Below are 20,220 nucleotides of genomic sequence, written 5' to 3'. Positions count from 1 at the left end.
TGCTTCTGTCTCTGGGAGAAGGAGATTTGTAATATTTGTAGCCAAAAATAATTTATCTTTGTAACTATTTCTAAGTGGAGAGGAAAAAAATCCTCTGTTTTTGTTTGGTTTTACTTTGTAAACGATTTTGTCCCTATTGTGGAGAGAGAAAACTGTCTTCATTTGTCAGTAACATGCTGAAAGTGACTGAATGTCCACCTTGTGGCTAACATGGAAATCAGTCAGGAATATCAAGCTAGGTTAGTTAACATTTTAAAATGCCCAAGTTTGTGATTTTTAGGGAGGTGGACAGATGCTCTTTTACCCCTCCCCAAAGGAGTACAGCAAAGCTCTCCATGCAGAATTGGAGGGAGTTGGAAATTTAAGTGGAAGTACTATTCAAAACTATATGAACCAGTGCAAACCCATGCCAAATACACAGAATTAATATTCAGCCTTGGTCCACTTCTCCAGCCTGGACTTTTCCACAATCTCATTAGGCCAAAACCTTCAAAGCATCTCCCCGCTCTAGGCCTCAATTTCCCCTCCCCCCATGTTTCCATACCCAGGAATGATGCAATAACAATTACCTCTGCCAAGGCTGAGCCACACTGTGTACCTCTCCCACAAGAGATAAGGTCCATCTGGGAGCAGAGAGGGGGAGCAAAAAGGGAAGAATAGACATAAATGTCTGTTTATATAGGGGAGATGCAGGACTGATGAGATGAAATAACTAAAGATTGCATTTTTTGGTGTCCACCTCCTAGCCTATCTAGTCCCTGAAGGACTGTACTCAATGGTTAGGATACCTCAGTTCTTAAACCCCTAACCCCAAGCATTCTTAAGTTCCTAAGGTGGGAGAAGATCCTGCAAGGCTCTGTGATCTGCAGCAGAGCATCAAGAGCAGTGAAGGCATGAGTAATCCCATTAAAGGCAGTGGGATGACAGGTGTGCTTAGAGATAAACTGGTGGCTTTCCTTTTTGCTGGGCTGGGCCAGGCCACACTGCTCAACATTTTGTGCAAGAATTCAGTCTTTCTGTTAATCTCAGTGCTTTGCTCCAGTTCTTTGTGTTTTACAGCTTTAAACTTATGCTTTGGGAACCCTTTGTGGTCAACATTTAGCTCAGTGGATGCAAAGGGTTAACTTGAGCTTTGTGTCAGCTCAGTTGCAGACTCTTTCCAGTGCTGCTTTCGAGGCTTTTAAGGTGATTCCCATTTTGTCAGGATGATCAGAAGACATTTTGGGCAGTGCTGTGAAGGCTTATGGTGGAGGGGATGTTTTGCTTCAAGGAAACCATGACCAGTTGAGGACTTTGGTGTTGCTCCATCAGCAGCACAGGTTGATGCAGACTGTATCTAACTGGGCTGTAGAGGGCAGTGAGCAGGAGTAGGTATAGAAGAGCTTCCAGCATGGTGAGTGATAAAATAGGTTTTTGGCTATGCTAGTGAGCAAAAAGGGAGACCATACATTTTTTTTATAATCATTCACATCCACAATAGCATTTGCAAAGATGCCAGTTTGGGAGGGAAGCAGTTAAACCTGAATCCCTTCTGACAGTGACCAGCCTAAAATGTAAGAAGCCAGCAGGTCACTTTGTCATTGTTGGTTTAGCTCAAGAATTGTTTAGTGTCTCAGCACTTTCTTTCTTTTATTTTTTTGAACAGAAACTAGCTAAGGTCTTGATGGTTGTTTTGCTTGGTTGGTTTTTAGAATCCAGTTTTGATATTTAATCCCTCTGTCACTTCTGCAGCACCTTCTTTGGGAATGGCTCCAGTAGCAGTGAAGGAGGAACCACATGATCCTGCATTTGACCAGTATAATACTCCAGGTAATGGTGCTAACTTTTCATATGTGTTTATCTCATGAAAGGGCAACATAAAATAACTAGAACCCTAAATTTTATTTCAGCTCATTTGCATTTGTTGTTAGGTTAATTGAGCAACAGAGAGGAGCACAGCCAAGCTGTCACACACCTCTGAAGGATAGCTGCATGTTCAACAGCAAAGAGCAGAGCAGCACATCCTTTCATTTTGTAATGTTATGCTACTGAGATAACATTTTTATGCATGTTCAGGCACACAGACTCCTGAGATGGTTGTCTGATGTGCTTTGGTAACCAGCTGTGGAATCACTGTTTTCATACTGTCTTGTTTCAAGTGGTGCACGAGCACTGTTCAGAGATCTTAACCTTATAGCAGAGCAAAATGTCACCACTCAAGGTTAGAATTGAAAAGGTGAATTCCCTGCTGTTGGGATTATTTTTTCTTTGTATTTGTACACTGCCTAGCCTGAGGGGATGGGAGAGTTTACAGACACAACAGAATGTAGTAAAAATGAATACTTTCTCGGTGACGACTTCATTGTTGTTCTTTCCAAAGCCAAGTCCTGTCACCTTTTTGCTTTTCCACTCCCTGTGGCTTTTCCATTTCGTGCATAAAAACAATGTTAGAATTTGGCCAACAGCCCAAAGTGTAATCCAAGGCTGTTTGAAGAGTTTGTGCTGAAGTAATTTCCTTACAACATAGTGACCTATCATACTGCAACCTCCCTGAGCTAAAATCTCCTATGGATGCAATGTGCTTCCACAGTAAAGTTCAGGCAGTGTGGGCTGAGGGGAAAACAGCTCTGTGGCAAAGGCACTGTGAGTGCTGGTGGGCAAGTTCAGTGTGAGCCAGAAGTGTGCCCTCATGGCCAAGAAGGCCAGTTGAGTCCTGGAGTGCATTAAGAAGAGTATTGCCCCAGGTTGAAGGAATTCTCCTGCTCCTCTATTCTGCCCTAATGAGGCTGCATCTGGAGTATTTTGTCCAGTTCTGGGCTCCTCAGTTCAAAAGGGATAGGGAACTGCTCGGGAGAGTCCAATGGACAGTCACTATGATGATTAGAGGGTGAGCATCTCTCTTGTGAGGAGATGCTGAGAGCCCTGAGGCTCTTTAGGCTGGAAAATAGAAGACTAAAAGGAGGTCTTATAGGTGCTCATCAGTATCTTAAGGATGGGAGTCAAGAACATGGGACTGAGCTCTTTTCAGTAGTGATCAGTGACAGAACAAGAGACAACAGGCACAAACTAGAACACAGGAAATATGACTTGAACTGAAGGAGAAACTTATTTACATTGGGGGTGCCGAAACACTGGACCAGGCTCTCCAGAGGGGTTGTGGAATCTCCTTCTCTGAGTCCCTCAAAACCTACCTGGATTCATTCTTGTGCGCCCTGATCTAAGTGAACCTGCATTATCAGGGCCATTGGACTGGATGATCCAACCATTCTATGATTTCTGTTGTTCTTTATAGAACTCTGTCTTCTGATTGGTGAAGAGCATTGTGTATCTCTTCCAGATAAAATGATGCTCAATTAGTAACTCCTGTTTTCCCCCCCTTTTAGTGCAGTTTTCCAAACTTCCACTAGCAAGACAAAACTGAGTTCTGTTGGTAGAAGTGATGTTACCACCAAGTCGTGGAGGAAAGCAGCTGCTCCTTTGTTTCTTTGAGTTGGCACTGCTCAGATTCCAGCCAAAGGGTTGTGCAGAGGGCCATAAATTCAAGAGGCATACAGGAGTTTGTGTGGGTATGATGGTGCTGTGCTGGGAAGTACAGTTGTCCTGAGGTGTGTTCCTGAGGACTAACCCAAGCCAGCCCAAGCATTGCCCTTTTAGAGATGTGCTGCAAAACAAAGGGCTTGGGGTCACAGTTCTCACTGCACAATTCCTGCAGCAAAAGCCAGACTTATCGATCTGTGAAAAGAAGCAACTTAACTGAGAGAGAACAGCAGTGTGCCTGAGGCTTCCTGCAGAAAATGATTTAGTGGTGGAATTCCACAGCTATTGTTTCTGTCTGGAGTGTTGGCTTGCTCACACCGATTTGTAATGCTGACCACAGTGCTGCATGTGAAATTCTCCCATTAATCACACGGAGGGAAAGTGATACCTGTAAGTGGATGTTCTTTTCAGCTCGTCTTGTGGAAGGCTGCAGTGTTTGAATGTTGCCATGAGTTAGTACTGGGTTACTAAATTTAGAAATGGTTTAGCAGTACACAGTGAGAGGACTGAGAAATGGAGACTTTAGCCATCAACAGTTTCATGTGGGTGTTTTGACAGAGCATTAGAGACAGCTTTCCATCAGTGGGCCTTAGCAGTGGGTGGGTTTTTTCCTGTGTCCTAGTCAAATGTGAAGGCTGCTGCAGTGTTAAGTGTTTTGGGTGACACCAAAGACTAGCTGGTCTAGAAGAAATGCTCAGATTTTGACAGAGGAAAAGGACTGAGCTTCTGCAGGAGGCTAAATCTGAAGGACTAAATGTTAGAGAATGACAGAGCATTAGGGGTTAGAAGGGACCTCAAAAGATATGAGTCCAAGCCCCCTGCCAGAGCAGGATGACCTAGAGCAGGTCACATAGGAACACATCCAGGTGGGTTTTGAAAGTCCCCCCTGAAAGAAGGGGACTCCACAGCCTCCCAGGGCAGCCTGCTCCATTGTTTTGTCACCTGTTTTTCCTTATGTTCACATGGAACCTTCTGTGCTCCAGCTTGCACTTGTTGCCCCTTGAGAAAGAAAAGCTGTTATTAGTTGCTGATACACTTACAAATCTGCCTCTAAACAAGCCACAGATTCTGGAGAGCTGTATGATCTTCTGCAGTCTGCTTTTGCAGATGAGCACTGAAATAATTTAACACAGAATAAGTAATGCAACTCCTTCAGTGCTGGCAAGAGACAACACAGACTCCACACAGTTCAATGTGAATCCCACTGGAGATGTTTACTGTTGGTTATGACCCTGTTTGTACAGTCTTGAGCATATAGCACACACCTACACATTAACATAATCTAGGCAAGTACAGCCCAGCCTTGTACATACATCATGCCTTGTTTTTCCCCTTAGCCAGATGTCCCACTATCTTTCCTCCCCCATGGGAGGCATCCTGAAGCTGTGGGAAAATGAAGGTCAAATGCTTATAGACTGCTTCCTGTTATTCCCTCTCACATTGCATTCCCCCACTTCAGTTCCAGGTAATCCCAATCTAACACCTCTCTATGCCACACACTGGCTAGCTGTATGTATCTGTGCCATGTCTATACTAAACAGTGATCTGCTCAGTGGGAGGCCATTTGTGCTGTACGCAGTTCACTCTTTTCCATGTAACTGCAGGAGTGCCAAAGCATTAAGCAGTAGGATTTTAGGGGTGTTAATTTAATCTTTTAAGTGTCACTTGTGTGCTTCTTTCTGCCACAGCCTTTTTAAAGCAGTCCCTATATAGCCATCAAAAGAGCTGTGATGAAAAGCAAACAACCTTGAAGTGTCGTAAATGATTTAATCTCTCTGAATTTGTCTCTTTAATGGAAGTAGAAATTTTAAAGTCAAAAAGGGACTCCCTAGGAATACAAATTTTTACAAACAGGAAAAAAAAAATTACCTGATTAGAAATTCATTGAGGGGAAAACAAAAGACAAAGCCATCAACATTTTGTGGTTTAAAATTTAACAACACAAGAAACAATATGAAAAGCTGGAGTTGTGCTGAGTTCTGTTCTGGGTTGAGTTAGAGCAGAATTAATTCTGTTCAGTGATTTTACTTTTCAGCTCAGTCTCTTCTAAATAACTGCACTTTCTGTGGTCAACAGCACACTTGTGCCAACAGTGTCTTCTTCTGGCAGTGATAATGCTGATACTTAGGGTGAGCACCAAAGATAGAGGGTGCAGACCAAGGTCTCTGCTAAGTATTTTGCATTGCATTTCAAGTGCAGAGTAAAAGGCTGCTCCTGCATGGAAGAACATTGAGGACAGAAGGAACTGACCAAGGAGAGATTCCATTCCATTTCCTCTACCTTATGTCTGGTATAAATCAAGGATCACCAGGGTCAAGTTCTCTTTTCCAATAGTTGCTGTTTGAGGAGGACTCTGCCATTGATCCCAATCCACATGTTCCTGAATCTGGTTTCAGAATTCAGCTCTTGAATCTGGCTCCCATCTACTACTGAGTCCAGTCTGGGACTTCTGCCACAGCATCAGTGGTCATGGTGACTAATGGCCATCAGAGAGGCTGGGTTCAATATTTGTTTTGTATCTGTTTAATTTTATTGTTACTATTTTCATTAAGGGGAGTTTTTGCATTGTTTTATTTTTCTAATCCACAAGTCTCTCTCCCTTATTCCTTTTATCTTTCCTTTGTGAAGGGAGAGGGGCTGGTAGAGAGTACCTGCCACTTGCTTAGTGGTTGACTCAGGCCTAAACCTTCACAGTCTCTGTCTGTTCTTTAGTCCAAAAAAGGTAACCTTCTGCTATTATTGTCTGCATTTTTATTCTGTTGAGCTGGATGAGTAGAAGATTTCTATCTATTCTTCATTGGCCAAACAGCCTTTCCTAAGTTCAACATTACAGAAAGTTTTCTCTTCATCTTGAGGTGGCATTTCCTGTCCTCCAGCTTGCACTCCTTGTCCTATTACTGGGAAGGACAGAAAAGACAATGGCACCTTCATCTTGACACCCCTCTCTCATATTTACAGACATTAGTAAGGTGCCCTCTCATTTCCTAGCGTCATACTATGAACATTCCATGAACTGGATGATAAATTAGACATAGTTAAATATATTCCAGTTGAGATGTCTTAGCAGATTCTGCTGAATCTCTGCTATGCAGACCATCAGGTGAAGAGCCTTGGAAAGGCAGCTTCCTTCAGACTGCCTGCCCAAGTGATCTCTTACAGATCGGAAAGAAGATACTCTTCAAAATGCACAAGCACAGCATTACTCTGTCAGAGTAATTAAACTATGTTCCTCCATCCACTGCTGCTTGGTTTTAAAATAGTTTCCAGTGTAATTACAGGATCACAGGATATTAGGGGTTGGAAGAGACCCTAGGAGATCAAGTCCAACCCCCCCTGCCAGAGCAGGATAATACTATCTAGCACAGAGGAACACACCCAGACAGGCCTTGAAGGTCTTGAGAGAAGGAGACTCCACAATGTCTCTGGGAAGCCTGTTCCAGTGCTCTGTGACACTTACAGTCAAGAAGTTCCTCCTTGTATTGAGGCAGAACCTCTTTTGCTGCAACTTACACCCATTGCTCCTTGTCTTATCCCAGGGAGCAGTGAGCAGAGCCTGTCCCCTCACTTCTGGCCAGCCCTCAGATATTTATGAACATTTATCAAATCCCCTTTAAGTCTTCTCTTCTCCAGCCTAAAAAGCCCCAAGTCTCTTAGCCTCTCCTCATAAGCCATGCCCTCCAGTCCCCTCATTGTCCTCACAGCCCTCCACTGGAGCCTCTCCAGCAGATCCCTGTCCCTCTTCAACTGGGGAGCCCAAAACTGAACACAGTATTCAAGATGAGGTCTCAGCAGGGCAGAGTAGAGGGGGAGGAGAACCTCCCTTGATCTGCTGGACTCACTCTTCCTAATACACCCCAGAATCCCATTGGCCTTCTTGGCCACAAGGGCACATTGCTGTGCCATGGGTAACTTGTTAGCCACCAGGACCCCCAGGTTCCTCTCCACAGGGCTACTTTCTAGCAGATCACCTCCCAGCCTGTCCTGCTGGAGTTTATTATTCCTCCCCAGATGCAGGACTCTGCACTTGTCCTTGTTGAACTTCATCTGGTTCCTCTGTGCCCAGCTCTCAGTCTGTCCAGGTCTCTCTGGATGGCTGCACAGCCTTCAGCTGTATCAGCCAAGCCTCCTAGCTTGGTGTTGTCAGCAAGCTTGCTGACAGGTTCAGCATTTAACTTCACTTTTTTACAATTAAATGCAAACTGTTCTTTCTCCCACACAGTCCAGTATTGATAAGCCTAATCCTGTTTATTATGTTGGTGCAGACCTCCCCAGTGAAAGCATTGTGGATTTCTCTCTCATTTTTCACTCCTGGCCTTGCAGCCTGTTATGGAAATCATTACAGTGCAACAACTCTGATTCTGTATACATGGTAAAGAAATACATCATCTGTGGGAGCACACAGCCTTTGTCTGTGTTTTCAGTAATCCTTGCTAACAAAGAGAAAACTTATTTTTGGTTGTATTAAGCCTATTAAGCCAAGAATAAGGAATTTCCTACTGCCTTTAACACCAACTCTGCACTGCTGCACATGTAACTTAACAAGTATAATCCCAACCTCTTTACCCTTGTCTAGAAATTCATAAGGGCTTATGGTAAAACATCTTTGGTTCTGTTTTTGTTGCATGCTGTGCAGAACATTTTAGTGAGCTGGGGAGTTTCCTTGACAAGTGCTACTTTAAATACAAAATCATGGAGTGCTTGGTAAAATCTTTTTTGTGTCCATCAAACTCCTGTTTTTTTCCCCTTCAGATACCCCTCAGAACACCTCTTCAGAAACAACTAAGAATCCTGAAGTCAAGATCACCATTGAGGGTTAGTCCTCCAGTTCAGTGATTCTGGTCCCCTGGGCATTTTTATGTCCAAAAAGTGTTGATTTTTTTTGGTTTTGTTTTTTTTGTACAATGTCTCATGACTTGGTATTGTGAAAACCAGGATGATGTGCTAGGGTTGACTGCTGTTTGGATCCTGCCCTGGTTGATGAACATACCTAGTCCAGAATTTATATGAACCCAGAATCCACTGAGGTGTGTTGGAAACACTGAGCTGGTTTTTACACTCTGCACAACAGTTTATCATCTTTCAGTTTTTTTTTTCAAGCATTGGCAATGAGGAATACTCAATATTTGATAACATTTTTAACACCAGTAAAGGTGAAGAACATGAATGGTTTAGAAGTACACCATAGAGAAATTTCCAGTTCAACACTGGCTCCTGGGAAGAACTGTACCATGATACAAACTGCATGTTACAGGTGCTGTAAGGGGAGCTTCAAGTTATTTATTGAGTATCAATGAATGTAAGATAAAAACCTTTCTGTCTACCACATTTCTTTCTCCTCTAAATGGCAGTGAAGTGTCCATGCTGGTTTTGTGCAAGGCTGTTGGTTAGAAGCCATCTCTATTTGTATTTCGTGTCTTGTTACTGCTTTAAAACACTTCTGAGATTGGTTTTTGCAGTGCCTCTTTCTGGAATGGCTAAGGTTAAGGCCACCAAATCTAGCAAGTGAGAAATCAGGCAATGCATTTGAAGTCCAAGTTGACACTTGTGGTGTTTCTTTCAGCTCTTTGTAATCCAGCAGTAAAATAATTCTTGCATGATGTCAACAGAAGAGGTGCTACAAGAAGAGTGATTAAGTTCTACATATATGTAAAGGTCTTTACCACAAAAGTACTTCAAAGAGGTTTCCTCAAGAAAGATCTGGATGTGCTGGAATGTGTCCAGAAGAAGGACCACAAAGATGGTCAGAGGGCTGGAGCTCCTCTGTTATGAGGACAGGCTGAGAGAGTTGGGATTGTTCAGTTTGGAAAAGAAACAGCTCCAATGAGACCTTATTGTGGCATTCCAATATCTGAAGTGGGCTAAAAGCAAGCTGGTGAAAGACCTTTCAGGGTGTTGAGTAGAGATAGGACTACGGGGAATGGATCCAAGCTAGAGGAGGGTAGATTTATTTTGGATATTAGGAAGGAGTTCTTCACCATAAGGATGGGGAGACCCTGGAACAGGTGTCCCAAAGAAGTGGTAGAAGCCCTATCCCTTGAAGTCTTTAAGGCCAGGCTGAATGTGGCTCTGGGCAACCTGATCTCATGGAAAGTGTCCCTGTGCACGGAAAGGGGGTTGGAACTAGATGATCCTTGTAGTCCCAACCCTAACAATTCTGTGATTCTGTAAGATCTGAAGGACTCTCCATAGAGGAATTTTACTTTTTCCCTAGTTACTATCTTAGTCCTTCTTTTCTTGGCAGTTCTGCATTTTATGTCTACAGTATCACCCTGTCCTAATAGTGTTTTCTGCTTGTACAACCGAAAGAAGCCTGTTTGGATGTGTCACCTCAGAAGGTGACACTTGCAAAGTTGTCAGGAAGATGTAATAACTTTGGTGTGAATTTAAATTGACTCATTGCACATGGACATGGATAAGTGCATTTGCTTCTAAGGCAAATCAGTTCTTAAGATTTTCTGGAAGAATCCTTCCTGAGTGTCTTTAGTCTGAAGTGGAGGGACTAGCTACTTCAACTTACACTAAGTTACTAATTTTTGTCTTATTTGTGCATGTAACTGCCAGGTGAAGGAGAAAAGAAAGCTGCACAAATGACGATAGCAAAGGCCCTACTACCTGTAAATGGGCTGCCAGTGGATACTGAGGAAGCAAAAGCTCTCGTGAAGTCTGTGGAAGACTTTTTCTGCTATTGCTATGGTAGGTGCTTTGAAGTGTCCTAAATGGCTGTTCTGGATGTCTAATTTCTTATTCCAGGTGGGAGGAAAAGTACTGCATGACTTTGCCTTCCAACTAAACTGCTGCTAAGTCTAACTTTTGTAGCCAGTGCTAAGATGTGCACACACATTGGGTAGTTCATAATTTTCTTGCTGATGTGTTTTGTGGGTTGTGATTTGAGGTTATTGCAGAGCACAGCCCATTTGGTTTTCTTCCAAGGAAGCCTGTGTTGTTCAGTGGGTTCCAGTGCATGTTAATGAGAGGCAGCCTTAGTTTGCTGCAGAGCTTTGCATCTGCAGCTTTCTTGCTCTCCAGACCTTTACAAGGTAAAATGTTTTCTGGTGGGCTTGTCTTTTTGTGACCCTGAGCGCTCTTGAGTTCAAAACCACCTCCCATTGATTTGTTGTTTGGTTTTTTTTTGCAGGCAAAGCCTTAGGCAAAGCAACATTGGTACCTGTGCCATATGAGAAGATTGAGAGCAACGAGTCCTTTGTGGTAGTGCAGGGCCTGCCCAGAGGAGTTGCATTGCAGCACCCATCCAAATATGATGTACTAACACTGAAATGGATTCTGGACCACAAGTCACAGATTGCATTTGTCATCAAAAGGTTGTTTGCTCTCTTGTGCTGCTCTGTCTGCTTTGGTGGACTTAATCATAGAATCAACCAGGTTGGAAGAGACCTCCAAGCTCATACAATCCAACCTGGCACCCAGCCCTATCCAGTCAACTAGACCATGGCACTAAGTGCCTCATTCAGTCTTTGAACACCTCCAGGGATGGTGACTCCACCACCTCCCTGGGCAGCCCATTCCAATGCCAATCACTCTCTCTGCCAACAACTTCCTCCTAACATCCAGCCTAGACCTCCCCTGGCACAACTTGGGACTGTGTCCAATATAGTCCAAGTAGTTCTTGTTTTTAATTAAATGCCTTGCAGCTTGTTTCTCTTGATGCTCTCTGTAATGCTACACCACCTGGTAATCAGTGATGTCTTTGCTAATGCTATGTCTTTTGCTTTCCATCTTTCCATGCAGGGCTGTTGTAGAGCCAGAGAAAGCCCTAGGTAAGTTGCTTACTCAGAATTGTAGAGGTCAGAATTGTAGTTTAGATGGGAATATAGATACAAAATTTGGATATGTGGGTAAAGTGGCAAACTGTGCAGAAATTCCTGGAACTACAGTTCCACTTATTTATGGAACTGTAACCTTTTCCTTTATGCTCCTTCTGCCAGGAGCAAGTAATTAGAGATAAAATTTGTTCTATTGCATTCTTTATCCTTTTACTGAACTGCAGTATGTATTGAATGGCATCTTAGAGCAGGGAGAAGTGAACTGATGGGAAGACTGCACTGCATTTTTAGAAAGTGTTCTACTACACAGATGAATTTTTGGCATTTATAGTGCATTTTTAAAATTGATTTTATCTTCTGAAGTGGCTGAGTGCTGTAGTTCCTTTGAAAGCCTCTGTGTATTAAAAAAACCAGCTCTGAGCTGAAGGGAGCTTTTTAAAACTCTGCAAAGATTCACTTCTACCTGCAAAGAAATCCCTTCTCCTATTCCTTTCATGACATCATAGTGCTTTACTTGCAGAATTTGTCTATGTGAAGATTTGTTTTGTGAAGAGGATGAAGCAATCTGTAGGTCTTCCAAAGAGGTTTCGCTTTAGAAGGTGAAACAGGCAGCAGTTAATGCTGGATCAGTACAATTAAAAACATGTCTGTGACTACAGAGCAGGAAATTAAGGGATTCTGGTAGGAATATTGAAAGTGCAAGGCAGGTGTTCACTCTGGTAAATGCCCTTCTAATAGCATACTCTGTGGCTGTGATTTAGGACTAAGCTGGATCTTTGGAAATAATCCATTTTCTTTTAGGATAAGGATTTATTTATTTCTCAAGCTTTTAATGTGGCATCAAGGAATCACAGGATGGCTTAGATTGAAAGGGTCCTCAGAGATCATCTACTTTAACCTCCCTACCATGGACAGGGAGACCTTTCAACTAGGCTTGGCTGCTTAAGGTCTGGCTTTGAATACCCCCAAGGGAGGCATCCATAACCTCTCTGAGCAACCTATTCCAGAGTAAAACAGTTCTGGGAGATCTGTCCCTCTTATCTGTGAACACAGAAAATGTGCACAAGTGCTTGTAAAAGGTGCTCAGGGCTTTGGTTCATGATGTCAGTGTTAGCTTTTCACTTTGTCCTGAAGGTAAATGGAGTACAGGAAATTCAAAGATTGTCTTTTAACTTTCAGGAGCTCCTCCGCCAGGTCCTTCCTATTCACACATACCTGCAGTTGGAAGGTGAAGTTAAAACCAAGCAATTTTGTTTGGTACCAACTATGTATTTTCATGGAGTTTCTCTTTGCCTTAATGTGCCTTTTCTGCTTGGACTACCTGTGGATAACTTTTTCTTGCCTGGGATTATAAAAAGCATGAAGTTGAACTTTCCCTTTGTTTGGACCATCATTTGTGGGGCAAGTGTTAGAATTAAGCAGGTGTCAAAGTTTGCCCTTGGTTTAATTAGCCTAGGGAGTGTTGTTGATTCACAGCCTGTCAGTCAGGGATAGGTTTGTTATGTTTTATGATATGGCAGCAGAGGGGAGCAGATTTAATGTTGCTTCCTTCCCCCTCCTCACTTAAAACTACAATTAATTTTTGTGGTGTTGTTAGTAAATGAAGAGATTGTAAGTGGAAAAATTGAATTGTTTAATGTGAAAGCAGGAATCATTTTTCTGTGCTTCTGAGTTTGCTTCTCATGAAGTGATCAACATGCTTTGAACACTGGGTATGCCCTGAAAATGCAGGGATAAGAGATTTCTTGGCAAGTCTCTTGAGGTAAATCAGATAAGCCAAAATGCAGGGGGGGTTGGTTTTGTATTCTTTTTGGGAAGAAAAATAAATACCAAGAGATGGATATTTACCTGAGAACCTGTAAAGCTTGAGAAAGTATCCAGAAATGTGAGAATTGTTTTTTTTAACACCACTGTGCTTATTTATTTTTGTAGTTGTCTTCCTATTCCTCCTGTTCAAGTGAAAACAGAACCCAAGGAGAATGCTGGTATGTTCCAAATGTTGGTCTTCTTGGCAAATAAAATGAGTGGTTTCTGTTCTGAAGACGGAATTCAAGCAAAGATAGGAAGCTGAAAGGACAGAAGGAGCCAAAAGCCATCCTTTGTGAGAAGGAAAAGCTTTTCTCTCCTTAAAATTCTCATCAGCTGGAGATTTTATCAAATACTGGACCTTGGGCAAATGCTTCTGTCTCTGGGAGAAGGAGATTTGTAATATTTGTAGCCAAAAATAATTTATCTTTGTAAATATTTCTAAGTGGAGAGGAAAAAAATCCTCTGTTTTTGTTTTGTTTTACTTTGTAAACGATTTTGTCCCTATTGTGGAGAGAGAAAACTGTCTTCATTTGCCAGTAACATGCTGAAAGTGACTGAATGTCCACCTTGTGGCTAACATGGAAATCAGTCAGGAATACCAAGCTATGTTAGTTAACATTTTAAAATGCCCAACCATTCCTAAGATCCCCTGCAGGCAGGAGATGATCCTGCAAGGCTTTGTGATCTGCAGCAGAGCAGCAAGTGTGTGCTGGGAGGTAAAGGCATGAATAATCCCATTAAAGGCAGTGGGATGACAGGTGTGCTTAGAGATAAGCTGGTGGCTTTCCTTTTGCTGGGCTGGGCCACACTGCTCAGCATTTTGTATGAGAGTTCAGTTATTCTGTTCATCTCAGAGCTTTCCTCCAGTTCTTTGAACTTCACAACTTTAAACTTTGTGGTCAACATTTAGCTCAGTGGATGCAAAGGGTTAACTTGAGCTTGGTGTCAGCTCAATCCCAGACTCTTTCCAGTGCTGCTTTTTAGACTTTTAAAGTGATCCTATTTTGTCAGAATAGTCAGAAAACATTTTGGGCTCGTGATGGAGAGGATGTTTTGCTTCAAGGAAACCATGACCAGTTGAGGACCTTTGGTGTTGCTCCATCAGCAGCACAGTTTGAAGCAGACTGTAACTAGGCTGTAGAGGGCACTGAGCAGGAGTATGTATAGAAGAAGTTCTGGCACAATGAGGCCTGCTGTTAATGGCATCCCTCAGAGGTCAGTAGTGGGAACAGTACTATTTATATTCATAAGGACCTGGATGAGGGAGCAGAGTGTACTGTCAGCAGGTTTGCTGAGTGCAGTGGCTGACACCTCTGCAGGCTGTGCTGCCATTCAGCAAAACTTAGTCAGACTGAGGGTTGGGCAGGGAGAAATTTAATGAACAAGGGCAAGTGTAGAGTCTTGCAACTGGGAAAGCACAACCCTGTGGACCAGTATAGGTTAGGGACCGACCTGTTGGAGAGCAGTGAAGGGGAAAAGGACCTGAAGGTTCTAGTAGATGGAAGGTTGACCATGAGTCAGCAATGTGCTTTTGTGGCCAAGAAGGCCAGTGTCATTCTGGGATGTATTAGAAGGGCTGTGGTGTCAAGAGAGGTTCTCCTCTTCCTCTTCTCTGCCCTGGTGAGGATGCATCTAGAATACTGTGTGCAGTTCTGGGCCCTTCAGTTCAAGAAGGACCTGTGGGAAGTGCTGGAAAGAGTAGTGCAGATCCATGAAAATGATTAATGGAGTGGAACATCTTTGTCAGAAGAGACTGAGGAAGCTGGTGCTCCTTAGTTTGGAGGAGACTGAAGGGTGTCCTCATTCATGTTTATAAAGATGTAGAGTGTGAGAAACTGGTTAGTATTAGTATTGATATTTGATCCCTTTGTCAATTCTGCAGCACCTTCTTTGGGAATGGCCCCAGCAGCAGTGAAGGAGGAACCAAGTTATCCTGCATACTTTCAATATAATACTTTAGGTAATGATGTTAACTTCATATGTGTTTGTCTCATGAAAAGGCTGATTGCTTGAATGTTACTCTCTCTGTGCCTTATTCTTGGTCATTAGAGATGCAATTACAGAGCTGTATTAGGATACAGCATTTTCCTACTGGCTACCATTGCAGTTACTCTGAAGAATACCGAAAGAGCTGAAGTATAATTTCAGCATGGCCACGTGTTGGGGGGGGGGACTGAAGGAGAAATTCCAGCAGTCTTTTGAGCTGCTTGATCCGAGGGAAAATGTGTTTGTGCTGAGACAACATTTAAGAGCCATTCTCTTTATTTCCTAGCAGCCCCTTTGCAGACTTCAGAGCCGGTTGGAAGAATTGCTCTTGTAAACAACTGCCCAGGTAGATCTTTTAGTTGTATTTTCCTCACATCTGTTTTGGAAATGGAAGGTATGAGGTTTGCTTCTCAGACTGGGCAAATGTGTTTGTGGTGAGACACAATTTAACAGCCATTCTCTTTGTTTCCTAGCAGCCCCTTTGCAGACTTCAGAGCCGGTTGGAAGAATTGCTCTTGTAAACAACTGCCCAGGTAGGTCTTTTAGTTGTATTTTCCTCACATCTGTTTTGGAAATGGAAGGTATGAGGCTTGCTTCTCAGACTGGGAAAGTGTGTTTGTGGTGAGACACAATTTAACAGCCATTCTCTTTGTTTCCTAGTAGCCCCTTCACAGGCATCAGACCAGGTTAAACGAATTGCTCTTGTAAACAACTGCCCAGGTAGGTCTTTTAGTTGTATTTTCCTCACATGTTTTGGAAATTGAAGGTATGAGGCTTGCTTCTCAGACTGGGAAGGTGTGTTTGTAGTGAGACACAATTTAACAGCCATTCTCTTTTTTTCCTAGCAGCCCCTTCACAGGCATCAGACCAGGTGAAACGAATTGCTCTTGTAAACAACTGCCCAGGTGGGTCTTTTAGTTGTATTTTCCTCACATCTGTTTTGGAAATTGAAGGTATGAGATTTGCTTCTCAGACTGGGAAGATGTGTTTGTGGTGAGACACAATTTAACAGCCATTCTCTTTTTTTCCTGGTAGTCCCTTTGCAGACATCAGACCAGGTTAAAAGAATTGCTCTTGTGAAAAATTACACAGGTAGATCTTTTGGTTATACTTTTCTCATATCTGTTTTGGAAATGTAATGTATGAGGTTTGCTTTTCAGACTGAGAGAATGTGCTTGTGGTGAGGTGCAGTTTAACAGCCATTCTTTCTGTTTCCTACCAGCCCCTTCACAGACATCAGAGCCAGTTAGAAGAGTTGCTTTTGTAAAAATCTACTCAGGTAGGTCTTTCAGTTGTAGTTTTTTCACATCTGTTTTGGAAATGGAGTGTGTGAGGTTTGTTGTTCAAAGCTTTGCTTCCTTGTTTTGAAGTGAAAATTTAGGGCACTGGAACTTAAACCTCAACAGAAATGAAAATTTCAATTGCCTTAATTTTCAGGTGTCCAAGTAGAGAGATGCATAGAATGGAATCTCCTTTCTTTTCCAGATTCAAAAAGGAACATCAGGTTGATCATTAGTAATTGGTGCAAGTTGTGGTGTTTTCCATGAAATTCAGTCTGCTTCATAACTGGTTATTTTGGTGTAGATCATTGGTGGTTCACTGGTTTTGCAATCCAGTAACCTTGACAAGATGGTGAAAAAGAGAAGTGGTGAAAGCAAATGTGTACCAGATTAGCTGTTGGCTGATAAAGGTGTCTGAGGTCTTAGACAATTTGGATGAGTGGAACATGGTGTGATTGAGAAATCAGAAAGTTGAGGTTATGTGCATCAAAAGAAAGCTTTTTAAACTGAACAAAACCATGTCTGAGAAACTGGAGACAGTGCCAGGGAATGACACTTAGACCTGTGAGAAGGCTGCTGCTTAGGAGCTGTATTTATCTGTACTATTGTGAGCCTAGTGGTGGTCACAGTTGGTAAAAAAACCTTATTCCTGTGTTTAAACCAGTTGGTTTAATGTGACTTAGGTAAAATTGTCCTCTCTAGGAGTTTTCTTTCAGAACTATGTTACCATCTGCTTTGACATTTTCCCATGTTTCTCTTAATTGAGACTATTTCTCAGGCATTCAGTACTGGACTAGATAGAAGAGCTGCCAGTCTTTGTGGGTGTTCTTAAATTTCCCAAGGTTTTGTTTATTTAGTTAGTTTTAGCTTTCCTAGAGCTCTCAAGAAGGGTTCTAAGTGATCAGTTGAAGTGATAGTTATTTTTATGATCATACTTTATTTTCACATCTACTAAAAGAACATTACCTCCTGATTCTTCATTGTGCTTTGCATATCGTAGAATCATAGAATGGTAAGGGTTGGAAGAGACCTTTAGAGATCATCTAGTCCAACCTTCCCCTCCCCAAAGCAGGATCACCTAGGGCAGGTCACACAGGAATGCATCCAGAATATTTCAGGGAGCCAGGGAGCTTAAAGATCTAGTTTAAATACAAAATCATGGAGGGTTTGGTAAAATATTTTCTGTGTCCATCATTTCATCAGCCCTGCTTTTTTCTTTCCCTTTCAGATCCACCCCCGCCTGTCTCTTCAGTAACAATTAAGGATCCTGAAGTCGAGGTCACCATTGAAGGTTAGTTCTTCAGTTTGGTGATTTTGGTTTATTGGGTATTTTTATGTCCAAAAAGTTCTGGTTTAACAATGCCTTCATTACTGAAACGAACAGGATGATGTCCTAGTGTTGATTTTCTCCCTTCAGATTCCATACAGAAAACCTCTTCAGAAACAAGTAACGATCCTGAGGTCGAGGTCACCATTGAGGGTCAGTTCTCCAGTTCAGTGGTCTTTGTCCACTGAGCATTTTTATGTCCAAAAAGGGCTTCTTTTACAATGTCTCATTACTTGATAGTGAAAAAAAACAGGTTGATGTGCCAGAGTTGACTGCGGTTTGGATCCTGCTCCGGTTGACATACCTAGTCCAGAATTTACATGAGCTCAGAATCCACTGAAGTGTGTGAGAAATACTGAGCTGGTCTCAAAATTGTGTGCAACAGATTCACATGTCTCCCATATTTTTCAAGTATTGGCAATGAGGAATACTCAATATTCAAGAATGGTCATTACTTTAGATTTTGAAAAGATGTAACAGCAGTAAAGGTGAAGAACATGAATGGCTTAGAAGCACACTGTAGTTAGAGAAAATTCCAGTTCAACACTGGCTCCTGGGAAGAACTGTACCATGACATAAAACTGCATGTTACAGGTGTTGTAAGGGGAGCTTCAAGTTATTTATTGAGTATCAATGAATGTAAGATAAAACCCTTTCTATCTACCACATTTCTTTCTCCTCTAAATGGCAGTGAAGTGTCCATGCTGGTTTTGTGCAAGGCTGTTGGTTAGAAGCCATCTGTATTTCTTGTATTTCGTGTCCTGTAACTACTTTAAAACACTTCTGAGATTGGTTTTTGCAGTGCCTCCTTCTGGAATGGCTAAGGTTAAGGCCACCAAATCTACCAAGTGAGACAACAGGCAATGCATTTTAAGTCCAAGTTGACACTTGTGGTGCTTCTTTCACCTCTTTGTAATCCAGCAGTAAAATAATTCTTGCATGATGTCAACAGAAGAGGTGCTACAAGAAGAGTGATTAAGTTCTACATATATGTAAAGGTCTTTACCACAAAAGTAAAAATGCTTTGAAGAGATTTTCTCTTACCAGAGCAGCAGTTTTCCCCCTCTGTCTCTTTGTGTTAAATGGATTTCAGTTACATCCATCAGTTTTACCTGGGTTTGAAACAGGGTTTAGCACCTTTAATCTTTTCAAGATAAAACCTAGGTACTGTTTCAAGACTTCTTAGTGGAAAGATGCTTCCAGGTAGATAAAATCTATGTCTGCACAATTTATTTACTGATTTCTTTTGCATTTGCATGGTCATCTGGTGATCATGAGATGCCCAGCTGTGTTGCAGAACACAGTGTAGATTTCCCTACTTTGTGCTGGCTCTCTTTATCAATTTTTTTATGCATGGGCCAGTGGCTTTCTAAAGTTACTCAGAAAATTAATTAATTTGTAAAGGGTGATGCTTAATAAAGCACAGTTCAATACTTAGATTAGAGCTTTGACATTCAAAGCAGTTCTAATGCTGCACATGAGTTCTGTGGTTGTTAAAACTCTGATATTTTTGTGTTTCTTGAAGATGATGATGAGGAATTCTTACCTCCTGGTAAGAGAGCAAGGAGCACTGCGTCAGCTATTGGAGCTGGGAGAAGAACAACAACGAGATCACTGAATTCTGGTAAGACAAAAATTAAAGAGCATTTTGCCTTCCTGCTTTAGAAAAAGGTCTTAGGCAGTTCAGTGCAAGTATGTAGTGAAGAGCCCAGGGCTCTTTGTAGATGTTAGTGCAGAAGTGTAATGATCATCACAGTCTACCTCAGTTGTTCCTCATTATTCTATGTGACCACGTGAACAGACACAGCAAGTAATGGAATGAAATCAAAATAAGCTTGGGGTTTTGTCCCTTGACTTGTTAGAGAAGAAGATTGAGTTTAGTGAGTCTGCTGAGTGATGGCAAACCAGAAGTCATTTTATGAGCGTGAGATGCCCAGGTGTGTTCCAGAACACAGTGTAGTTTTCCTTAGGAAGGGACCAGTACCTTGTGCTGCCTCTCTTACACAAATTGTTCCTGCACACCCTGGTGGCTTTCTGAAGTTACTTAGAAAAATAATTAGTTGGAAAACCTGATCTTAATAAAGCACAGTTCAATAATTACATTAGAGCTTTGAAATGCAAAGCAGTTCCAGTGTTACACAGGAGTTCTCTGGACAATAAAACTGTCATATTGTTATGTTTTCTTTAAGGTGATGATGATGATGACAATGACGGCGGTGGTGATGATGATGATGACGACGACGATGACGATGATGACGGTGGTGATGATGATGATGATGAGGAGGAGGAGGATGATGATGATGAAGAATACTTGCCTCCTAGCAAGAGACCAAAGAACACCAGGCCATCTAATGGAGCTACTAGTACTAGGAGAAGAACAACAGTGAGAGCATTGAATGCTGGTAAGAAAAAAAAGAAAGATTATTTTGCCTTTCTGGTTCATAAAAAGGCCTTAGGCAGTTTTGCACCACAGGAGTGAGACACAGCAGTGCAAGTATGCAGTGGAGAGTCCAGGGCTCTT

The 20,220-nt window shown here is 42.1% G+C and overlaps 1 protein-coding gene across 16 annotated transcripts in view; it reads left to right on the top strand.

Moving 5' to 3' along the window:
* Positions 1-20,220, top strand: part of GTF2I (general transcription factor IIi) — an 87,898-nt gene that overhangs the window by 26,801 nt on the left and 40,877 nt on the right. For 5 of the 16 annotated variants that reach the window (XM_064166220.1, XM_064166222.1, XM_064166221.1 and 2 more), the window contains 18 exons: positions 1,732-1,809; positions 8,266-8,328; positions 10,078-10,209; positions 10,652-10,835; positions 11,263-11,291; positions 12,477-12,525; positions 13,230-13,282; positions 14,989-15,066; positions 15,379-15,438; positions 15,566-15,625; positions 15,753-15,812; positions 15,938-15,997; positions 16,128-16,184; positions 16,315-16,371; positions 17,601-17,663; positions 17,790-17,852; positions 19,225-19,323; positions 19,889-20,101. In XM_064166220.1, coding sequence (XP_064022290.1) covers positions 1,732-1,809; positions 8,266-8,328; positions 10,078-10,209; positions 10,652-10,835; positions 11,263-11,291; positions 12,477-12,525; positions 13,230-13,282; positions 14,989-15,066; positions 15,379-15,438; positions 15,566-15,625; positions 15,753-15,812; positions 15,938-15,997; positions 16,128-16,184; positions 16,315-16,371; positions 17,601-17,663; positions 17,790-17,852; positions 19,225-19,323; positions 19,889-20,101 — 1,458 coding nt within the window. Of the gene's footprint in view, positions 1-1,731; positions 1,810-4,833; positions 4,982-8,265; positions 8,329-10,077; positions 10,210-10,651; positions 10,836-11,262; positions 11,292-12,476; positions 12,526-13,229; positions 13,283-14,988; positions 15,067-15,378; positions 15,439-15,565; positions 15,626-15,752; positions 15,813-15,937; positions 15,998-16,127; positions 16,185-16,314; positions 16,372-17,600; positions 17,664-17,789; positions 17,853-19,224; positions 19,324-19,888; positions 20,102-20,220 lie in introns of those variants that run through there. The other 11 variants (XM_064166217.1, XM_064166218.1, XM_064166219.1 and 8 more) reach the window with 11 other exon arrangements.

This window comes from Pogoniulus pusillus, chromosome 27 (genome assembly GCF_015220805.1).
Source record: "Pogoniulus pusillus isolate bPogPus1 chromosome 27, bPogPus1.pri, whole genome shotgun sequence".
Lineage (NCBI taxonomy): Eukaryota > Metazoa > Chordata > Aves > Piciformes > Lybiidae > Pogoniulus > Pogoniulus pusillus.
The sequence above is the reverse complement of the archived record's forward strand: the minus strand, read 5'-3'. Positions and strand labels throughout refer to the sequence as shown.